The 17,517-nt window shown below is 40.9% G+C and overlaps 1 protein-coding gene across 1 annotated transcript; it reads right to left on the bottom strand.

Annotated features, from left to right (window-relative positions):
• Nucleotides 1–6,910: 6,910 nt before the first annotated feature.
• Nucleotides 6,911–7,900, bottom strand: LOC113532839 (odorant receptor 131-2-like). The gene has a single exon (XM_026924507.1). The coding sequence runs from the start codon at nucleotides 7,898–7,900 to the stop codon at nucleotides 6,911–6,913; it is 990 nt and encodes a 329-aa protein (XP_026780308.1).
• Nucleotides 7,901–17,517: the final 9,617 nt, after the last annotated feature.

Raw genomic sequence — 17,517 nt, 5'->3', positions numbered from 1 at the left:
GTTCTGGCACCTAGGTGGTGGAATGAACTTCCCCTAGATGTCTGAATAGCTGAGTCTTCAAACGACATCCAAAGATCTTCCTCTTCCTGAAGTACTTAAATTAGCACTTCAAAAAAATTGTGTTGTCTTTTCTTACTATATTACCTCCCCAACAGAGTTTTTTAGCCTGATGGTATTTTTAGTCTGTGACCTAATGAACCAGTATCAGGATATATTTATTGATAGAGACTTCAAAGCACTTCTGTAAGTCACTCTGGAGAAGCGGTCTGCCAAATGCCATAAATGTAAATATATTCTTTGGATTAAAAGCCTCACCTTTTTACCTTTATTGTTGTCTTGGCTTCAGTTGAACCTTTTGGACTAAAGTTCTGTGGCCAAGCTGTTTTCACTTGATTACTTTATGGCTCGAACAGTTAATTTTAAGAATACAAATTATTCTTGGCTTAGTTTGTGAGTAGTTTGTTTCATCGCTAGCAGTATCTGTATTTTAGATTACCGTGTGTGGTACATTATTAGAAGCTGGCAAAAGCTTCTCTGTTGGCTATGTACCCGGTTTTTCAGGAGGTTTATTGGCCACGGCTAAATAATTTCATTTTGAAGAAGTGTTGTGTGGCGATTGTTTGGTTATCACCATGCTTGTATGTGGGCTGCTATTTCTAATATATTGATATGTGTTTTCTTTTTTGTGGTTTATTGTGTCATTTTATTTTGTTTGCTCTATGTTTCTGATTTGTTTCCTCAAATTGGATTTTTTTTTTTTATTTTACCACATCGTTGACCCTAGCCCTCCCTATGTACTAGTCTCATACAACAAGATGTATTGGATGTCTATGCCTAGCAGTGTGGATGTCGGTGTGAATAATGCTATTCTTGCGTGTAGTGTGAGGCATACTTTTATGAAGAGATTTATGCGTAAATCGTTAGTATGAGTGTTTACACAAGAAATTTGATATTTGTGAAAATCCTGTAAATTAGTAAATTCAGTTCCTACTCCTATGTAAATTTATGCATAAGAAGACAAATGCTGTGTTTGTCGTGCCTTGTAAGTGGTAATTTGCAAGTTATACAATTTTTCACTTGGCACATTCAAAGTGTGAAGTGGTAAAAAAAATGGATGCCTCCATGAAAGTGTGCCTTTTGTTTGCTTGTAAAGCTGACAAAAAGTTACTTTAACCACACTTTTACAGTTAGAGGCTTCAAATCATATAATTTGCATGGATTATTGCACTTTTATATATGGAAAATACTGTCGAGTTTAAATTGCTTATTTTTATTATGTTTACAGCACTTTGGCTAGACCTGTGTATTGCCTTGTTACTTACTATCTCTAGTTTGGTGGTGAATGGTTCATTGGTGGTAATCTTTGGAATTGTTTCTTTTTTTATGTATGAATGCATGTATGTTGTGTCTTAAAGTTTCTGCCATGAAATTTTTTTAATCATCTGAGTTTGTCACAACTCAGTGGTTAAGATGCTGGACTTCTGATCAGAAGGTTGAGAGTTCAAATCCCAGCACCACCAAGCTACCACTGCTGGGCCCTTGCACAAAGCACTTAACCCTCAACTGCTCAGTTGTATAAACGAGATAATTGTAATTTGCTCTGGGTAAGGGCATCTGCCAAATGCCATAAATGTAAATGTGTTCTTTGGTAAGCTGTTGGGTGCAAGTGCTTCCATCTAGCCAGCCTACACCATAGCCCAGATATGTAAAGAATATGACAGATTGTTGTCACATGCAGGGAGTGACAAAGTAATTGCCAGATAGACCTTGGGACCGGCACTTACAGGATTACATGATCTGATGTCAGTCTTGTTGCCAGATACCACAGCACTGAGAGTACACTCCCAGTGGCTGGGTTGACTCCCTTCTAGGTAAATGAACCCGGGCCGAGGTGGTGAGAGAGCAGAATTCTTAGCTACTAGACTTAGCCCGTACATGCTTTGTAAGCTCTTTGCAGACCATGGCTTCAGCAGTTTGTTGAAATGACGAAGATATCAAGAAAATCCATTTGAAACAGCTGATATTTATTTGGTAATAAGAATTACTTGATTGATGACAGGTGTATGATAAATACTTTTGAACACGAGTTTGAAAGTGACTGATTAATTCTGAGCACAGTCAGATGCCCCTTTATAAAAGGGGGTGCAAACTTATGCACCAAGGTTATCGTAAGTTTTTTCTTTTACTATTTTTTCCCTATTTGTTTTTCACTTGAATTTAGTGCTATATCACATTAAAAGTGGAACAAATCTGAAATGATTTATCTTGGTTTAAGTTTTTACATCACAGAAACCTACAAATTTAACAGGGCTGTTATAGCGTTGAGACATACAGTACACTTAGCCAATTTCAGCTTTGAGACATACAGTATATGGTAAGGAGTAATTAGGTTTTTGCACAGTTGTGGTTCAATTGTGGGCCATTACTCTTGGTGAATTGATCGGTAATGAACTATTTCCCATGATACAGTGTGAGGGTGCTGCATCAGCTCATCTTTCCAGCATAGAGCTCAAAACCCCTGCACAACTGTAAATCAGTTTGGATTCATATGTCATTTGGCTTATCTACTGGTTTTATTAGGGAAAAAAGAAGACTTTTGGTGTATTTTTGCATTCTGTTGTATAAATGCAGAGCTCTTATGCAAAATGTATAAAGGTTGGCAGATCTAAAATGGACTTTAATCAGTTTGAATGTCTCTGGTCTAGCATGATGTATCTTGTGAAATGAAATAGATGAGCTAGATGACAATCACGGAGAGCAATGATATTTTCCTCAAAAATAGGCTGTGTGGAGTGTAAACACTGACTGCTGTTTATCAGTATATTTACAGTTGGTACCTTATGTTAGCTACTTATACTTACATTTCTTATGGATAGTGTCAGTTAACTAGCAGATGGTAGCTCAGTCAGTCATGACTCAAAGCTTTAAAATCTTTTCCTGACAATGGCAAAATCAATATACTTGAGTTAGCTGATGTGCCATCTTAAGTTGCCCTTCAGGTATATTGGTGTGCATCACCAATATGGGCAGGCAAGAGGCAGACCCGCTATACATCCAGCCATATCTACTGTTTTCACGCGATGGCAACTTCCATTTTGACCCAATAAAAGCATCAAAACCACACAATGTGAGTGAAGGGCACCATGTTTTCCACTGGAGATGCAAAGCTCATGAAAGAGGCCTTCCGTAGGAGCTGTACATGAAATGGGTCTGTTTATACAGGAAACACTAGAAATGCAAGGTACATAACACCAAAATAGGTGCTTCACTGTAAATTTAATCAGTAAATTTAATCATTAAATCAGTCTCAATAGGTAATCAATCTCATAGGATATTCCCTATTGTAGTTTAGAATTTTAATTAGAAATTAAAATTACAACTTTCAAATGAGTCAAAATGATTGATACCTCCATTTTAGTTGACAACAATAATGATCAGTGACTTGGTTTCTGAAGGCTAAGTATTGTATAGTTTGGCTTCTTGCAATATCAAAGTAATAACCACAACATGGAGATGAAATGTTCAAAAAAATAGAATTTTATTGAGATACAGACTACTTAACTATGAACTATGAAGGCTGATTTATACTTCTGCGTGCACATCTCTGACTGCATGTCAGGACATTGTACACAGACACTTGCACACTGTGATGTATTCATGCCTCTAGGAGGCGCTGTTGCATGAACCAGCATAGAATACAGCATAGAAGAGCTGAAAAACCATGTGAGTTGTGTGTTTCACTGTAGGAATAATAAATTGCAGATAACACAGACATAATTTTGTTTTGTAAAGTGCTGGAGAAAAAGAAACCTCGTGTGATTAATTCTAAACCAAGTGAATTCTCATTGAAAGCATTTATGAAGTGTTTTAACTCATCTCTATTCACCAGTTTGAGTGGCTTTTGTATCGAAGCACTTCAGTTTAACTTGTGTATAAATCCTGGATCTGAGACACAATCGTCCTGACTGTCAACATTTTGAACTTGTATGTTCTGAGGTAGCGGTTCAACCCGCGAAGATCTAAAATTGGACGCATTGGATCTTTCTTGGGAACCATAAAATACCGGCTGTAATAGCCTGACTCTCTGTCTGGCAGGGGAACACATTCTATGGCCCCTTTGTCCAGCAAAGCTTGCAATTCCTGTGTCAACAAATGTGCTCATTCCGGTTTCACGGAAGTGGAGACCACGCCGTTGAATTGCGGAGGACGATATGCAAACTGAAGCCTGTAGCCTTTCCCTACAGTGTTTTCTACCCATGGAGAGATATTTCGCAGTAGCTTCCACGCTGCCAGTTTCTCTGAAAGGGGCACTAGTTTTGACAATTGGCTCTGTCGGGGGGATGTTAGATGTCCGGCGTCCTGAAACGTGGCAGGAGGCAACCGAACACGTAACATTCCACTGGAGGCCGCTGCTCCCCGAAACACCAGTGGCGGCGGAGATTGTACAACGGCCCCCTGAGGGTGCCAGGAAGGAGCCTCTACTCTCTGTTGGAACTTTTCGCGGCACACCCCCACGGTCCCGGGTGGTCGACACTCAGGACTTCTTCCTCTTGGACGAAATGATCGTCTGAAATGATCGTCTGAAATGATCGTCCTCTTGCTGGGCTGCTGAGAGCGGCGGGCCGCTCCCCAGTCCCTATGAGGGGGCACACGGCTCGCCAGACTCTCCTTCTGCGACTCTCACCGCAGAGAAACCAGACTGGGTCGGGGCTGGGTGGCCGACAGCCCCGACGCCTGAGCACGGCGGGGGAGAAACTTATCAAAAGCCTCCGCGTGTCTTTTGGCCTCCCGGAACCTACTGACGACCGTATTCATGAAGTCGCCAAATAGGCCTGAAGGCGACACAGGGGTATCAAGGAGGAACACCTTGTCCCTATCCTTGATGCCCGTGAGGTTGAGCCACAGGTGTCTCTCCGTGGCAACCATAGCAGCCATAGAACGGCCAATGGCGCGGGCCGTCTGCTTGGTTGCACGAAGAGACAGATCCGTGGCTCGGCTCAGCTCTGAAAACGCCCCCTCACTAATGCTCCCGCCTGTGCTCAGGTCTTTCAGTAGGTCAGCCTGGTATGCCTGCAAAACCGCCATGGTGTGCAATGCAGCACCAGCCTGACCCGCTGCTTGAAACGCCTTCCCCATCAGCGAGGATGTTAACCTGCAAGGCTTGGTGGGGAGGGCTGGCTTCTTAAGTGACGATGAATTCCCAGGGGAGAGATAGCCCGCGAGCGTCTCTTCCACCTGAGGTATCATCACATACCCCTGCACCTTAGCACCCACGATAGTGGAATAAATCGGCGTCATGGGTACAAATATGCGCAAGGAGTATGGCTTACTCCATGAACGAGACAACTCGTCATGGAGATCTGGGAAAAAAGGGAGAGATCGATGTTGGGATCTCTCACCCTGGCCACCCGACAGAAATCTATCATCCAACTTGGAGTGCCTGGGGTTCTCTTGCTCTTGTGCCCAGTCCAATTTAAGCCTGGCCACAGCGTTAGTCACCACCTCCAGCAATTCCTCAAATGCTCTGTCATCGCGTGAGGAACGCTCAGAGGCGGCGCCCTCCGTTTCCATTTCGGCAGAAGCAAGAGAACCCGCGTCCTCAGCTCGCTCTGAAGAAGCGCCGGGTGAGCTTCAGTAGCGAGGGCAGAGACATCGCGATCTGGGGAGAGCATGAGAGAGAGAGGAGGCTCGTCCTCATCTCTCAGCGAGCTCGACACGCGAGCCCCACGATCTCAACGCGGACGCAGAGGCTCGCCCCTCCTGAAAGAAAGCGAGCCTCGAGCGGAGCACTCCGATAGGAAGCAACTAGCAGTGCTCACACTCAGCGTCCTCGAGGGCACAAGCTGCGTGCTCTTCCCCGAGGCACTCCAAGCAATAATCGTGCGGATCGTCGTCAGGGATTACTTGAACACATAGTGGCAAGCATCTCCTGACCGAAGAACTAGACATGATCTCCTTTTTTTTCTTTTTTTCTTTCTTTCTTTCTTTCTTTCTTTTTTTTTTTTTAAAAAAAGTCTTTGAAGACAAGAAAACCTAAGGGTATGTCCGTTTCACGTCTATTTATAACCTGCAGGTGCACGTAATCAAATGACGTCACCCACCGATGTTATTTAAGCCAATTCTTGGTGTGTTTGGCACACTTGCTTCACAACCGGTCGAAAAAAGAATGTTCTCATAAGCGTTATTGAAATGCAGCATCGAGAGTAGCTTTTGATAGGGAACTCCTTACTCGGGTCCTAGATCCTCGAAACTTGCTAAACAGCATTTAAAAAATTTAGAAACAGTTTTCCCCACGCCTTTTACAGTTTTCTAAGGTCCTGGGAATTTTCTTGCAAACCACTTTCCTCTAATGCTGCTTACAATCTCACCATGCCCAATATATTACTCTAGATAACCACCATTTCCCTTTTCAAAAGTAAGATTGACCAAACTAACCAAGGCTTCCCTATCCTGTTTTAATTCTCCCTCCCAAAGTGCTGATGCCTACCCAGAAAGAAATGGGCCATAACATTAAAACCACCTGCCTAATATTATGTATGTCCCCCTTGTGCCACCAAAACACCTCTGACCCATCAAGGCATGGTCTCCACAAGAGACTAGCCATCACAGTTTGGCCCTTGTCAAAGTCGCTCAGACCGTTATGCAATCCCATTTATCCTCTCATCAACTGTGAGAGGCTGTTCACTTGCTGCCTAATATATCCCACCCCTTGACAGGTGCCACTGTAATGAGGTAATCAATGTTATTCACTTCACCTGTCAGTGGTTTTAATGTTATGGCTAATCTGTGTATGTATTCAAATATAAAAATTTTTGATATATAAATAAATTCCAATATATTCCAGTCAGCACTGTCATTATTAAGGCATCTATTTTCATCACACAATTTAAAAATCACATACGATATTCACTTATTTTATTATATCCAGTGTTGGTCTTATTTTCAATTGTTTGATTTCAAGCAATGTTGAGAAAAGGCAGTCAGAGCCACACATAGCATAATGTCTTAAAACATGAAAAAATTTTTCATCTCTGAGACCATAAATCAATGGACTTAGACAACGTGGTGCAATCATACAAACAATAAACATGGAATATTTTATATTCCGAAGCATCATTTCTTCAACCTTCCAATATGCCATTACTATATATGGGTTTAAAAACTGTATTATGCACAAAAACAACTGAAAGGCATGAAGCAGCACAGTTCTGAGACTCTTATTGGTTGATTTCATTTTCTCAGAGGAGGCAGCTCTAGCTGCAATCATGATCTTGATGTAGGTGAAGACAATGATAATGATCAAAAAAAGAAAAAGGATAATAAAAAAGATAGCACGTCCATATGCCTGCCATGCTTCCCCTAACATTAGCTCTACAGCACACACTGCATAGGAGGACTGAGCAGGTGGGACTACTGCCCAGTATCCTATAAAATTGAACACTGGAATTATAGAACTGATACTCCATATGATAAAAAGCCCATATAATCTTGTCCTGGTTGTAGAAATGTCAGCATGTCTCAAAGGCATGCATATAGCCACATAGCGTTCCAGACACATTGCCACCAAAGTCAGTGGTGTACAGCAGGAAAGAAAGGTCAAAACTGTACAAATGATACTACAAGAAATCATGTGCATAGCATACTCAAAGTAAGTTCCCACCGAAAGCAAGTCAGTTAACAGCATAAGAGCAGAGTCCACAAATAGGGTTTGTGCAAACAAAATGTATCGAGTTTCTTCTCTAAAAACCTCCTTTTTCAGAAATGTGAATATCATCAAGCAGTTTATATAGAGGAAAATCCCAACCAGGACCTGCAACAACAAGATTTTCTCATTCAAAGGCCTTGAAAAATTAAGTAACAAATTATTGGTTGTGTTACTGTTTGCTCCTGCGCTCTGCATGTCTGTACAATAAAGACCTATGAGGAAAAGATATACCCTACAACCCCAAAAATATACTTGTGTGTGTGGCTACTGGAATTGAATTTATGTACAAGCTAAATAAATTGTTCCATTGTGTGCAAAGCAAGATGTTCATGGTAATATTTTTCAGGTATTTATACTGTTCTAGGGGGGAGGGGGAAAAGGATGTAACAGTAGTTCACCATGCTAAGAGAACTACCAGTATTGGTGCTGTTAGTATTAATATTTAATGATGTCATCCTTTTGAATGCAGATGGTCCCCTTAGGATATGGTTACCTTAAAGTTGAGCTGTTGCCAAAAGGCCTTCCATACATAGGAGGCAAACTGTCCTGCCCATTGGAGGTAAACTGTCAGACACAATGTCTTCGGGTATGCTGAAATGTTTAAATAAGCAGTAGTTTCCATGGCTGTGCGAAGTTTAGGTAAAGTTTAGGTGTGGTATTGGTAGAGACTCAAGCAATCCAGTGGTCAAGTGTCTAGTGGTTCAGGTGTGTGTATAGATATGACAATATTTAAAGTTACGTCATGAGCAAGGGAAGGCCATACTGACCATATTGATTGTTCTATAAATTCCCAGGTGTCCAGGACTGAGCAAAAATATAAGAAAGATTAAAGAAAATATAAGAAAGATTAAAGAAAATTTAGAGTCACTTCTAAATCAGTGTAAATGGTGAATTATATCAAAGCACAAACTTTAAATGCACGCCTGTTTTCACTGCTGTGTCAGGATATGAGGTCAGAGCATGAGCAGCTACTCTTTCACAGGTAAAGTACTATATCGCTTGTATGAATTACATGCGGAGGTCAAATCCTTTCTATATGATGCTAAGTCCGAACTTGCAAGATACCTTGATGATCCTCTGGAAGTAGTGCAGCTCTCATATCTAGTGGACGTTTTTAACCAAATGAACTTACTCAATAACTCGATGCAAGGGAGAGATGCAAATATTTTGCTGCTTGAAAAGTCTGTGCATTCATTGGCAAACTGGATCTTTGGTGTGATTGGCTGGTAAACAAAAATGTTGACGTTTCCAAACTTTTCCGACTGTTTGGAAGAGACAGGTATGGGGAATATATCTCCTTTAATACACACCATTACTGAACATGTTGTCAGACTGAAACAGCAATTTGGCCACTATTTCAGTGATGATTGCCCTTCATTTGCATGGGTCCAGGACCCCTTCAGTGTCCCAGACAAAGACCGAGCTGTCAAAATGGAGGAGCAATTAATCAAAGTAAAGAGTGACAACAGATTGAGACACATTGAGACACAACTTTGTCACATGCTCACAGATGGAGACACTTTTGATTTTTCAAAATCTTTACCTTTTGTTTTACCAAATTGGCAGCACTGAAATCCAAGCACCAAAATTGCCTCCAGGTAGAGATGCACTTACTAACACTGAGCCCTGCAATGGGCTTCAATGCAACAAGAAGCAAGCATTAACAAATCTGACATTAGAATGCTAGGCAACAGGGAACATTCTGTTAGCAAATGTTCCCAGAAAATTCCTTGTTGCCTAGCGTTCTATTTTCAAAATTGGCACCATTTTGTTTCACATTGCTGAGAGCGTTGTTCCCTACTAATTGCAAGCAACTAGCTTAGGCCTATATGTAGCCTACATTAAAACAAAGAAGTAGTTAAAACAACCTACAGTTCAAGTGCTATTGGTCATAATAAGCATTATATTCCCATGGTTTTCTGATTATCAGTTTATAGAATAAGGACTTAGGCTTAAGACTTAGAACTTTAGAGCCCTGCAACCATCAGGGACCTCCTAATAAAAATTTGATCTATGATCATACACTATACTGTATAGCCAAATGTATGTGGACACCTGACCATCATATCCATGTGAAGCCTTCCCAAGCTGCTGCCATGAAGTTTGAAGGACACAGTTGTCTAGAATGCCTTCATAAGCTATAAGATTTCCCTTCACTGGAACTAAAGAAGCCTAACTCATACCTGTTCAAGCATGACAATGCCCCTGTGCACAAAGCGAGGTCCACAAAATCATGGCTTGTCAAGGTTGGTTTGGAAGAACTTGAGTGGCCTGTACAGGACCCTAACCTCAAACCCACTTAACATCTTTGGGATCAATTAGAATAGTGCCAGGCCTTCTTGCCCAATATCAGGTCCAACCTCATTTATGCTCTTATGGCTGAATGGGCTCAACTCCTCACAGCCACATTCAAAAATCTAGTGGAAACCTTCCCAGAAGAGTGGAGGCTGTTCCCAGAAGGAATTCGTATAAAGAAGAGTAGCAGCAAAAGGGGTACCAACTCCATTTTAGTACCCCTTGTTTTGGAATGGGACAACAAGCACATCTGCATGTGATGGTTGGGTGTCTACATACTTTCAGCCATATAGTGTATTTTCTGGTGTATGTAAGGAAGAAAAGAGTGTGACTGATTATCTGTGTGTTTCTATCACAATAGTATGTCAAACCATGTTGTGTCATTATAGGTACTACTTAGATATACTATCCAGTGCAGTAGTATGTGGTTTGGGACATACCAGATGACTTTAAAATAAACATCTGGACCAGAATCTAGAAAAGAAAGGAGCAAAAGCTGAAAGTAAGATGAAAGTACATCTTTTCATATTAATATCACGTTGGCTTTTAGATGGAAAAAGAGGTGCAACAAGAATTGGTCCACCTGGGGTGTTGGCAGTTTACAGTTGGCTATAAAATTGTGACTTACTTATGACCTCAATCAGGCAAACAGGTCATCTAATCACTACTAACACATGTCAAATCAGGCAGATCAGTCATTCATTCATTCATCTAGCCACTTTATCCTGCTCAGAGTGGCAGTGTAAATACTCTTGTGAAATGCCTCATGTCAAAGAGCTTGTTTACCAATCAAGTTAAGTTACCATCAATTAGGATCCAAGTGCATGGTTTAATTTAATAATTAATGATCATGTTAATATTTTCCTAGAACATAATTAGCCACAGTGGTTTACTCTAATGGTAGTCTCATGGAGCCAGACATACAAAACAAGTGCCAACAATGCTACATCCACTGGCTTTCCCTCTAAGACCTGCCCCAATTTGCTGTAGTCCATGCACATTAAATGTCCAGAGGAGTACAAGACAATACATCAAGACATCATCTTGTTGTTTAACTGAACCAATTTTGCTTTGCAAAAGATGATTGTTTGTACTGTTAATTGTACATATAGATGCCTAACTAGTGTCTAATTTGTGTTGTGTATATTGTGACCATACCTTTAGCGTAAACCACTGTGGCTAATTATATTTTAGGAAAAAATATTATGATCATTAATTATTAAATTGATCCATGTATTTGGATCTTAATTGATGTTAATTTGTCTTGTTAGGAAAACAAGCTGGTTGATGTAAGACTTTTCACAAGGGTATTTACTGCCAAGCTTTGTGGGTGTGGGCTGGCGGTTAGGGATTTAGTTAAACATCCATTTTTAAGACTTAACTCATTTGAGATGATGTTATTTCTTCTGGACATTAAGTATTCAGGGACTACAAGAATTCGGGGCAGGTCATGGGGGGAAAGCTGGTGAACGTAGCATTGTTGTCACTTGTTTTTGCTTAAATTCACTGCCAAGTTTTGAACTTTTGGAAGACTCTCTCCAGACATGTGTTCTCATTAGAGATTATATCTGCCCCATATGACTACTCTTAGAGTAAACCACTGTGGCCAATTACGGTTTAGGAAAATATTAACATGATCATTAATTATTAAATTGGTCCGTGTATTTGGATCCTAATTAGTGATAACTTGGCTTGTTTGAAAAACAAGCTGTTTGATATTTGAGTGCATAATTGGACAAAACCTTGTCTTGACCTTGTTTTTGGTTTTACAATTTTTTTTTTTTTTTACAGATTTTGGTGATTTCTTTTGTGTGTCTCATGATACAAATTATATTTCTCTATATAGTAGAGTACATGTAGAGTACAGTATTTTAGTATGGAATTAAATTTGTGCCAAAAGTATTGAACCTAACCATTCAAGAAACGAACAAAAATATGCAATGAGAAAGAAGAAAAACACTCTGCAACTGAAAACATTGAACTCAGTGGCAGAAATTTAACATGGTCTTTAAATAAACAGCATTCTTTAAGTTTTCTAATCATGGATTATGTAAGTGCTGAGAGAGTTTTCGTTTAATCTTTCAAAGTTTTCTTTTACGCTCTCCAAGTTTACGTTCACCATTCTGGCACAAACCTCTCGTGTGGGTGGGCTTAACAGCGATTTACTCTCCTTGGTTAGTGAGATTTGGATCAACAGCTCCCTGACCTGGAAGTAGAGACACTCCTGAGTGCTCATCTCGAAAAAATAGTCATATGAGACTACCCAAATATTAATTGTGAACTAATATACTAAGTAAGTAAGTAGGAAGCAAGTAATTTCCACTACAAAGTACAAACACTATAATTATTCAGAGACCCGCATCCACAACACTGTCCAAAATTCAAGCCACTGAAGTCTCTACTTCCAAGGTTTGTGCCAGAATGGTGAACGTAAACTCATGGAGCATAAACAAATATTTTGAAAGAGTAAACGAAAACTCTAAACCATGATTAGCGAAAAGGAAGCTTAGAAAACTGTTAACAAAGAATGCTGTTTATTTAAAGACCATGTTCAATTTTTGCCACTGAGTTAATTGTTTTCAGTTTCAGAGTGTTTTTCTTCTTTCTCATTGTATATTTTTTTCATTTCTTGAAAAGTTAGGTTAACTTTTGGCACAAATTTAATTCCATATATATATTGACGGAATGGCGGACCTCCAGTCCATGCACACAAAGCACCGCACGCTCCTCACATGACTGCCGACTGGGTGCTGAAAGGACAGTTCTACTTCAGCACCACTGTTGTGGATGGCAAGAGAGCACTTGGCCAAAGGGTGGGGCAGAAGAATAGACCATGGCTGGTGGCTGATAATAACTGTGGCGGCTCCTTACCCTCACAGAGAAGAAACAAGAGTATAAAAGGGTGCCGCAGCTGCAGTGGGGCGAGCAATTTCTGTCTCCCTACTCACACTGACTCCTTTCTATCTTTTCATTGCAGAGACCAATGGTTGCGACAACAGCACCCATGGGAAAGCCCCAAAACTCACGACACTACTACTTTCCAGCTCGCACCACAACGCCTGCCTCATGGAGCCCACTGACACGGACCTCCCCCCAACACAGCCCACGACCCTCAAAGCCAGCACGTCTCACACTACCATCCTGCCACTTCCTCCTCACCTTAAGAAAATAACTTCAGTCTTTTTGCACCAATCCTGTCTCTGCCGTGTCTGTGTTCAGCTCTTGCTGAGACTTTACCACAATGACATGTAGTGACCGTGTGATGTAGTATTTGCTAAAAAATACTATCATCAACCACTATCTTTCCTGAAACCTTCTCATCGAGTTCCCACTGGGTCAGAAATTTACCATCGCTCCAGGCTTGCGTTTATTCACACCTCACATTTCAGCGCACTTTCAAAAACTCAACAAAAAGGGGAAACATCAACAGAAGAGGGTCCATCATGGACTTTTGCTCCATCCAGGTCACAGTTCAAGTTCACGCTCTGCTGCAAGTTTGTGGATGTGTGTATGTGTGTGTGTGTGTGTGTGTGTGTGTGTTTGTGTGTAGCAGGCTCCACCAGCTATGCCACTCTTTCTGTATCTCATTACGGCAGTCACTGAAAGCACAAATAATTAGACTGGTGGCAATAAGACACAGGTTAGAATCATCACGCATTACCTGCCGGATCGACTCTCCTCCTCTCTGTCTGCACCTGATGCTTGACCACGCACCCTGCTGCCACATACCCCCACTGCCTGACCCAGTCCGGGGAGCTGCGCGGACTGCAGCTGACTACCCCTCCCGGCCAGACAGATAATCAGCCACCACCATCTGCACCCTAGGCCTGTGGGTAGATGGAGACTTTGACCTTCTATCACTGCCTGCAGAAATGAAGTTTAGGCACCGGACAGTATACAGGGTCCATATAACGAAGAGCATACCATTTGCAGAACTTGAGAGCATACAAGGCCTGTGTGCTGGGGGCTGATGATTTCAAGAGCATCTCTTTAACTGGATGGTCACAGTCCTCAGCTTGCGCTTCCCTCTCGGAGACCAAACCCACAGGTGCAGCTAACCTGGCTGATGGTGCCAAATCATTTCATCATATCATTCCTGGCAAACTTTTCATGCTGCCCTCACAACTGATGTATTGGTGTCTCAGAACCTGTAAGAAAAATTTTAGTGCTTGGTAGATCGCACTCAGTTCCAGCAAGGTGATGTGTTCTATCTTCACACTGGGGCTACACATGCCCCCCACGCATCTGTGTCACAACACCACAGCACTGCTCCCAGGTGATCCTCTTGTCTCCATAGAACCAGTGCTTCTGCTTATTTCAGAGACAAGGATGCATTACTGTCTGTCATATTTGGGGTTTAGCTGCAGGTTGATGGCCCACCTCTGAAAGTTTTGTTTTAAGGTCCTGGAAAATAAGTAAATAAGGAAAATATGGTGAATAGAACACTTCTGAAAAATGGGGTCTACTCTTTAAGATAGTATCTCTATTGCAAGAACAGAGTGGCCAATTTGGTGGGATTGGAAATTGGGGTTGGGGGCCACCCATGGAACTGAAGTCTGTACTTTTGTGTAGGCCAACTCCGAGGGTAAGTGGGGGGCCCATAGATACCATCTGGAGGTCTGAGGGTTCGGCCCAGAGCTGACAGGACCTGTGCAGATGACTAGTTGACAAAACAGGCCACTTCATTTGGTTGTGCTGGTTTCTAGTTTCTGAAACCTGTGTTCTTGTCTCTAGGGCTTTTTTTTATTTCACCGCAGGCCCAAAGCGCAAGCATGGTATATAGGGCAGGTTTCACAGAGTTGAAGTGCACTCTGTGCAGGTTGTGCTAAACAGATGGTGTTGACCAAGAAGCACATGGGCAGAGAGTTGCCCTGCATCATGGCCTAAGTGCCCTACTGTCATAAGTGTAGTTTCAATCAGTTCCTTCACATAGGGTTCAATAGCTGCAGATTGAAGTGACCTTTCCAGTGCAAGCAGCAAAACTGCTAGCAAATGCTTGTATCCACCATGCACAAGGCAGTGTCATAAGACGTGTCATAAGACCTCATCAGAATCTCATCTGTATATGTGCATTTGGTGCTTGAGTAGCATATGTATAAGTGTAGTGGTTCATCTCACAAAACCACCTGCCAGAAGAGCATGCAAGGTGGTTGAAGTTAAGTCAAATTCACTGAGACTAAGTTAGATTCAGTATTCAAAGTTGAATGTTGCAGTACAACTGTCAGCTCATAGTCAGATAGGAAGCGTCTTCCAGAAGTTTCAGCAGAAGTTTGCGCTTTCTAGGCTTCTTACTTCGCTTGGTTGATTGACAATGATCAGTTGTCACTGTCCATAAACATTTACAGTTAACAGATTGTTTATGCTGAGGCGCTTGGAGTAGGTCTGGCTCAAATTCAAGGTCTACATCTGCCAGCTGAGTGTGCCACGTCAGCATTGGCATCACTGTGCAGTAGTTTTTGTGATTGAAGAAGAAACATGTATGGAAGGCTCAAACCTGAAATGTTCTGCATGCACACTAAAAAAATTAAGACTGAGATTTATACCCTTCCCATTATAAATTGACCATAATAGTGGAAATGTGAGCAATCTTGAGCATTACATTAGGACTTAAGTTCTAAGCCAAAGGAACAAGAATGTGCAAAATGTTTATATATGTACATGATCAGTTTTTGTTTCAAGGAGCTAAGACCATCCTGAGCCGAGATATTGAGGTTTCCATAAGCTATAGCTGTATAACCAAAATTTTTTGTGTGCCATGACACAAAGATGGCAGTCATGATTAAACCAAGTGAAATTTTTTTTTTAAATGGTGGTTTTGCAATCACAATACATAATCACTTTAAAAAAATTAGAAAAATTTAAAACGGTCAGGCAACCAACTTTACAATTATTGGACTACTTGAGATGGAACGACCATATTTCCCTGGTGGATAGGAGGGGTGAAATACAACCACGAATTAGCACTATATAATGCAATATTTTATGAGAAAAAAGTGTTAATAATTGAAAATAATTGTTGGGGCCCTATACATAAATCACGTCGTGAATCTACAACTGCTCCAACCAGAAAAAAACAAGGCTGCTATAACACAAAACAGTAGATGCCATAATATCATGATAACACAGTATTAGCAGACAACTTATGATACAGTGCCCTGTGAAAGTCTTTCCTTCAATCCTGACCAGTTTTCCAGTCCCTGCTGTTGAAAAGCATTCCCACAGCATGATGCTGCCACCACCATGCTTCACTATGGGAATGATGTTCTCAGGGTGATGGGAAGTGTTGGGTTTGCACCACATGAGGTGTTTCCCATGATGGAAAAAGTTCAATTTTAGTCTCATCTGACCAGAGAACCTTCTTCCATGTGTTTGGGGAGTCTGCTACATGCTGTTTTGTGAGCTCCAAGCATGTTTTCTTATTTTTTTCTCTGTGGAGTTTACAGCTTAAAGTGGCCCTATGTACAGATACTCGGATCATGTGACACTTTGATTGCACACAGGTAGACCTAGACCTTTATTAACTAATTATGTGACTTCTGAATTTAACTGGTTGGACCAGATCGTATTTAGAATTTCATAGCACAGGGGGGTGAATACATACGCACTCACAACTTTTCAGTTTTTAATTTTTTTTAAACAAGGAATTTTTTCATTCCACTTCAACAGTTTGGACTACTCAGTTAGGTCCATTTCATAAAATAAATAAAAATCCAAATAAAATCCATTTTAATTCCAGGTTGTGATGCAACAAAACAAGAAAAACCAAGGGGGTGAATACTTTCACAAGGCACTGTATAATAGCAACTATTCAGCCACTCTCATGCTGTACATTAATTGTATCCTTTTCTGATTACTTTTTTTCTACTTCTTTATCAGTATAAATGGTTAATAATTATAATTATTTAAAAATCCATTTCATGTTCACTACAAATATGAGGTTGAATATGTCCAACTATTGGGTGCTGTGTCCTGCCTTCTGCTGTACACCTAGTTTTGGAACTAAGGTTCTAATGATATGTTTTAATTCTTTCCAACTCTCCAAGCACCTGTAATCCCTCCCATTGCCCAAACTGAAACCAAGCTAAATATGACCAATGGACAACTAAGCAAATTAAGCAAAGTTGAATGAGCCAGCATCAATAATTCTTTGAAAATATTCTGATTGCTGGACTGAAAACCTAAATATTTATTCGTTTTGATTAATGATTAATTAATTAATTTACTTTTGATTAATTTGGGGCCCCCTTCACCTGAGTTACAGGGCTGTGTGCCCTAGATGGCACAGAGAAAACATGTATGAAAAAACATGATGAAGTATCCTTTACAGGGCCCTTCCAGTGGAAAATATGTATGACAGTGCCCTATGGTTCCCCTATGTGCAAGTAAACATGATGACATACCCTAATGAGTGCCTTTTTTATTTTTTCACCTCTGCCCCTCAGACAACCTATGCTCTCCCCTGCTCCCACCAGATATATTTAAAACACTATCTAAAACACTATCTAAAAGAACACTCA

The sequence above is a fragment of the Pangasianodon hypophthalmus genome, chromosome 14 (genome assembly GCF_027358585.1).
Source record: "Pangasianodon hypophthalmus isolate fPanHyp1 chromosome 14, fPanHyp1.pri, whole genome shotgun sequence".
In the NCBI taxonomy this organism is placed as follows: Eukaryota; Metazoa; Chordata; class Actinopteri; order Siluriformes; family Pangasiidae; genus Pangasianodon; species Pangasianodon hypophthalmus.
This window is presented reverse-complemented; position numbering and strand designations above follow the sequence as displayed.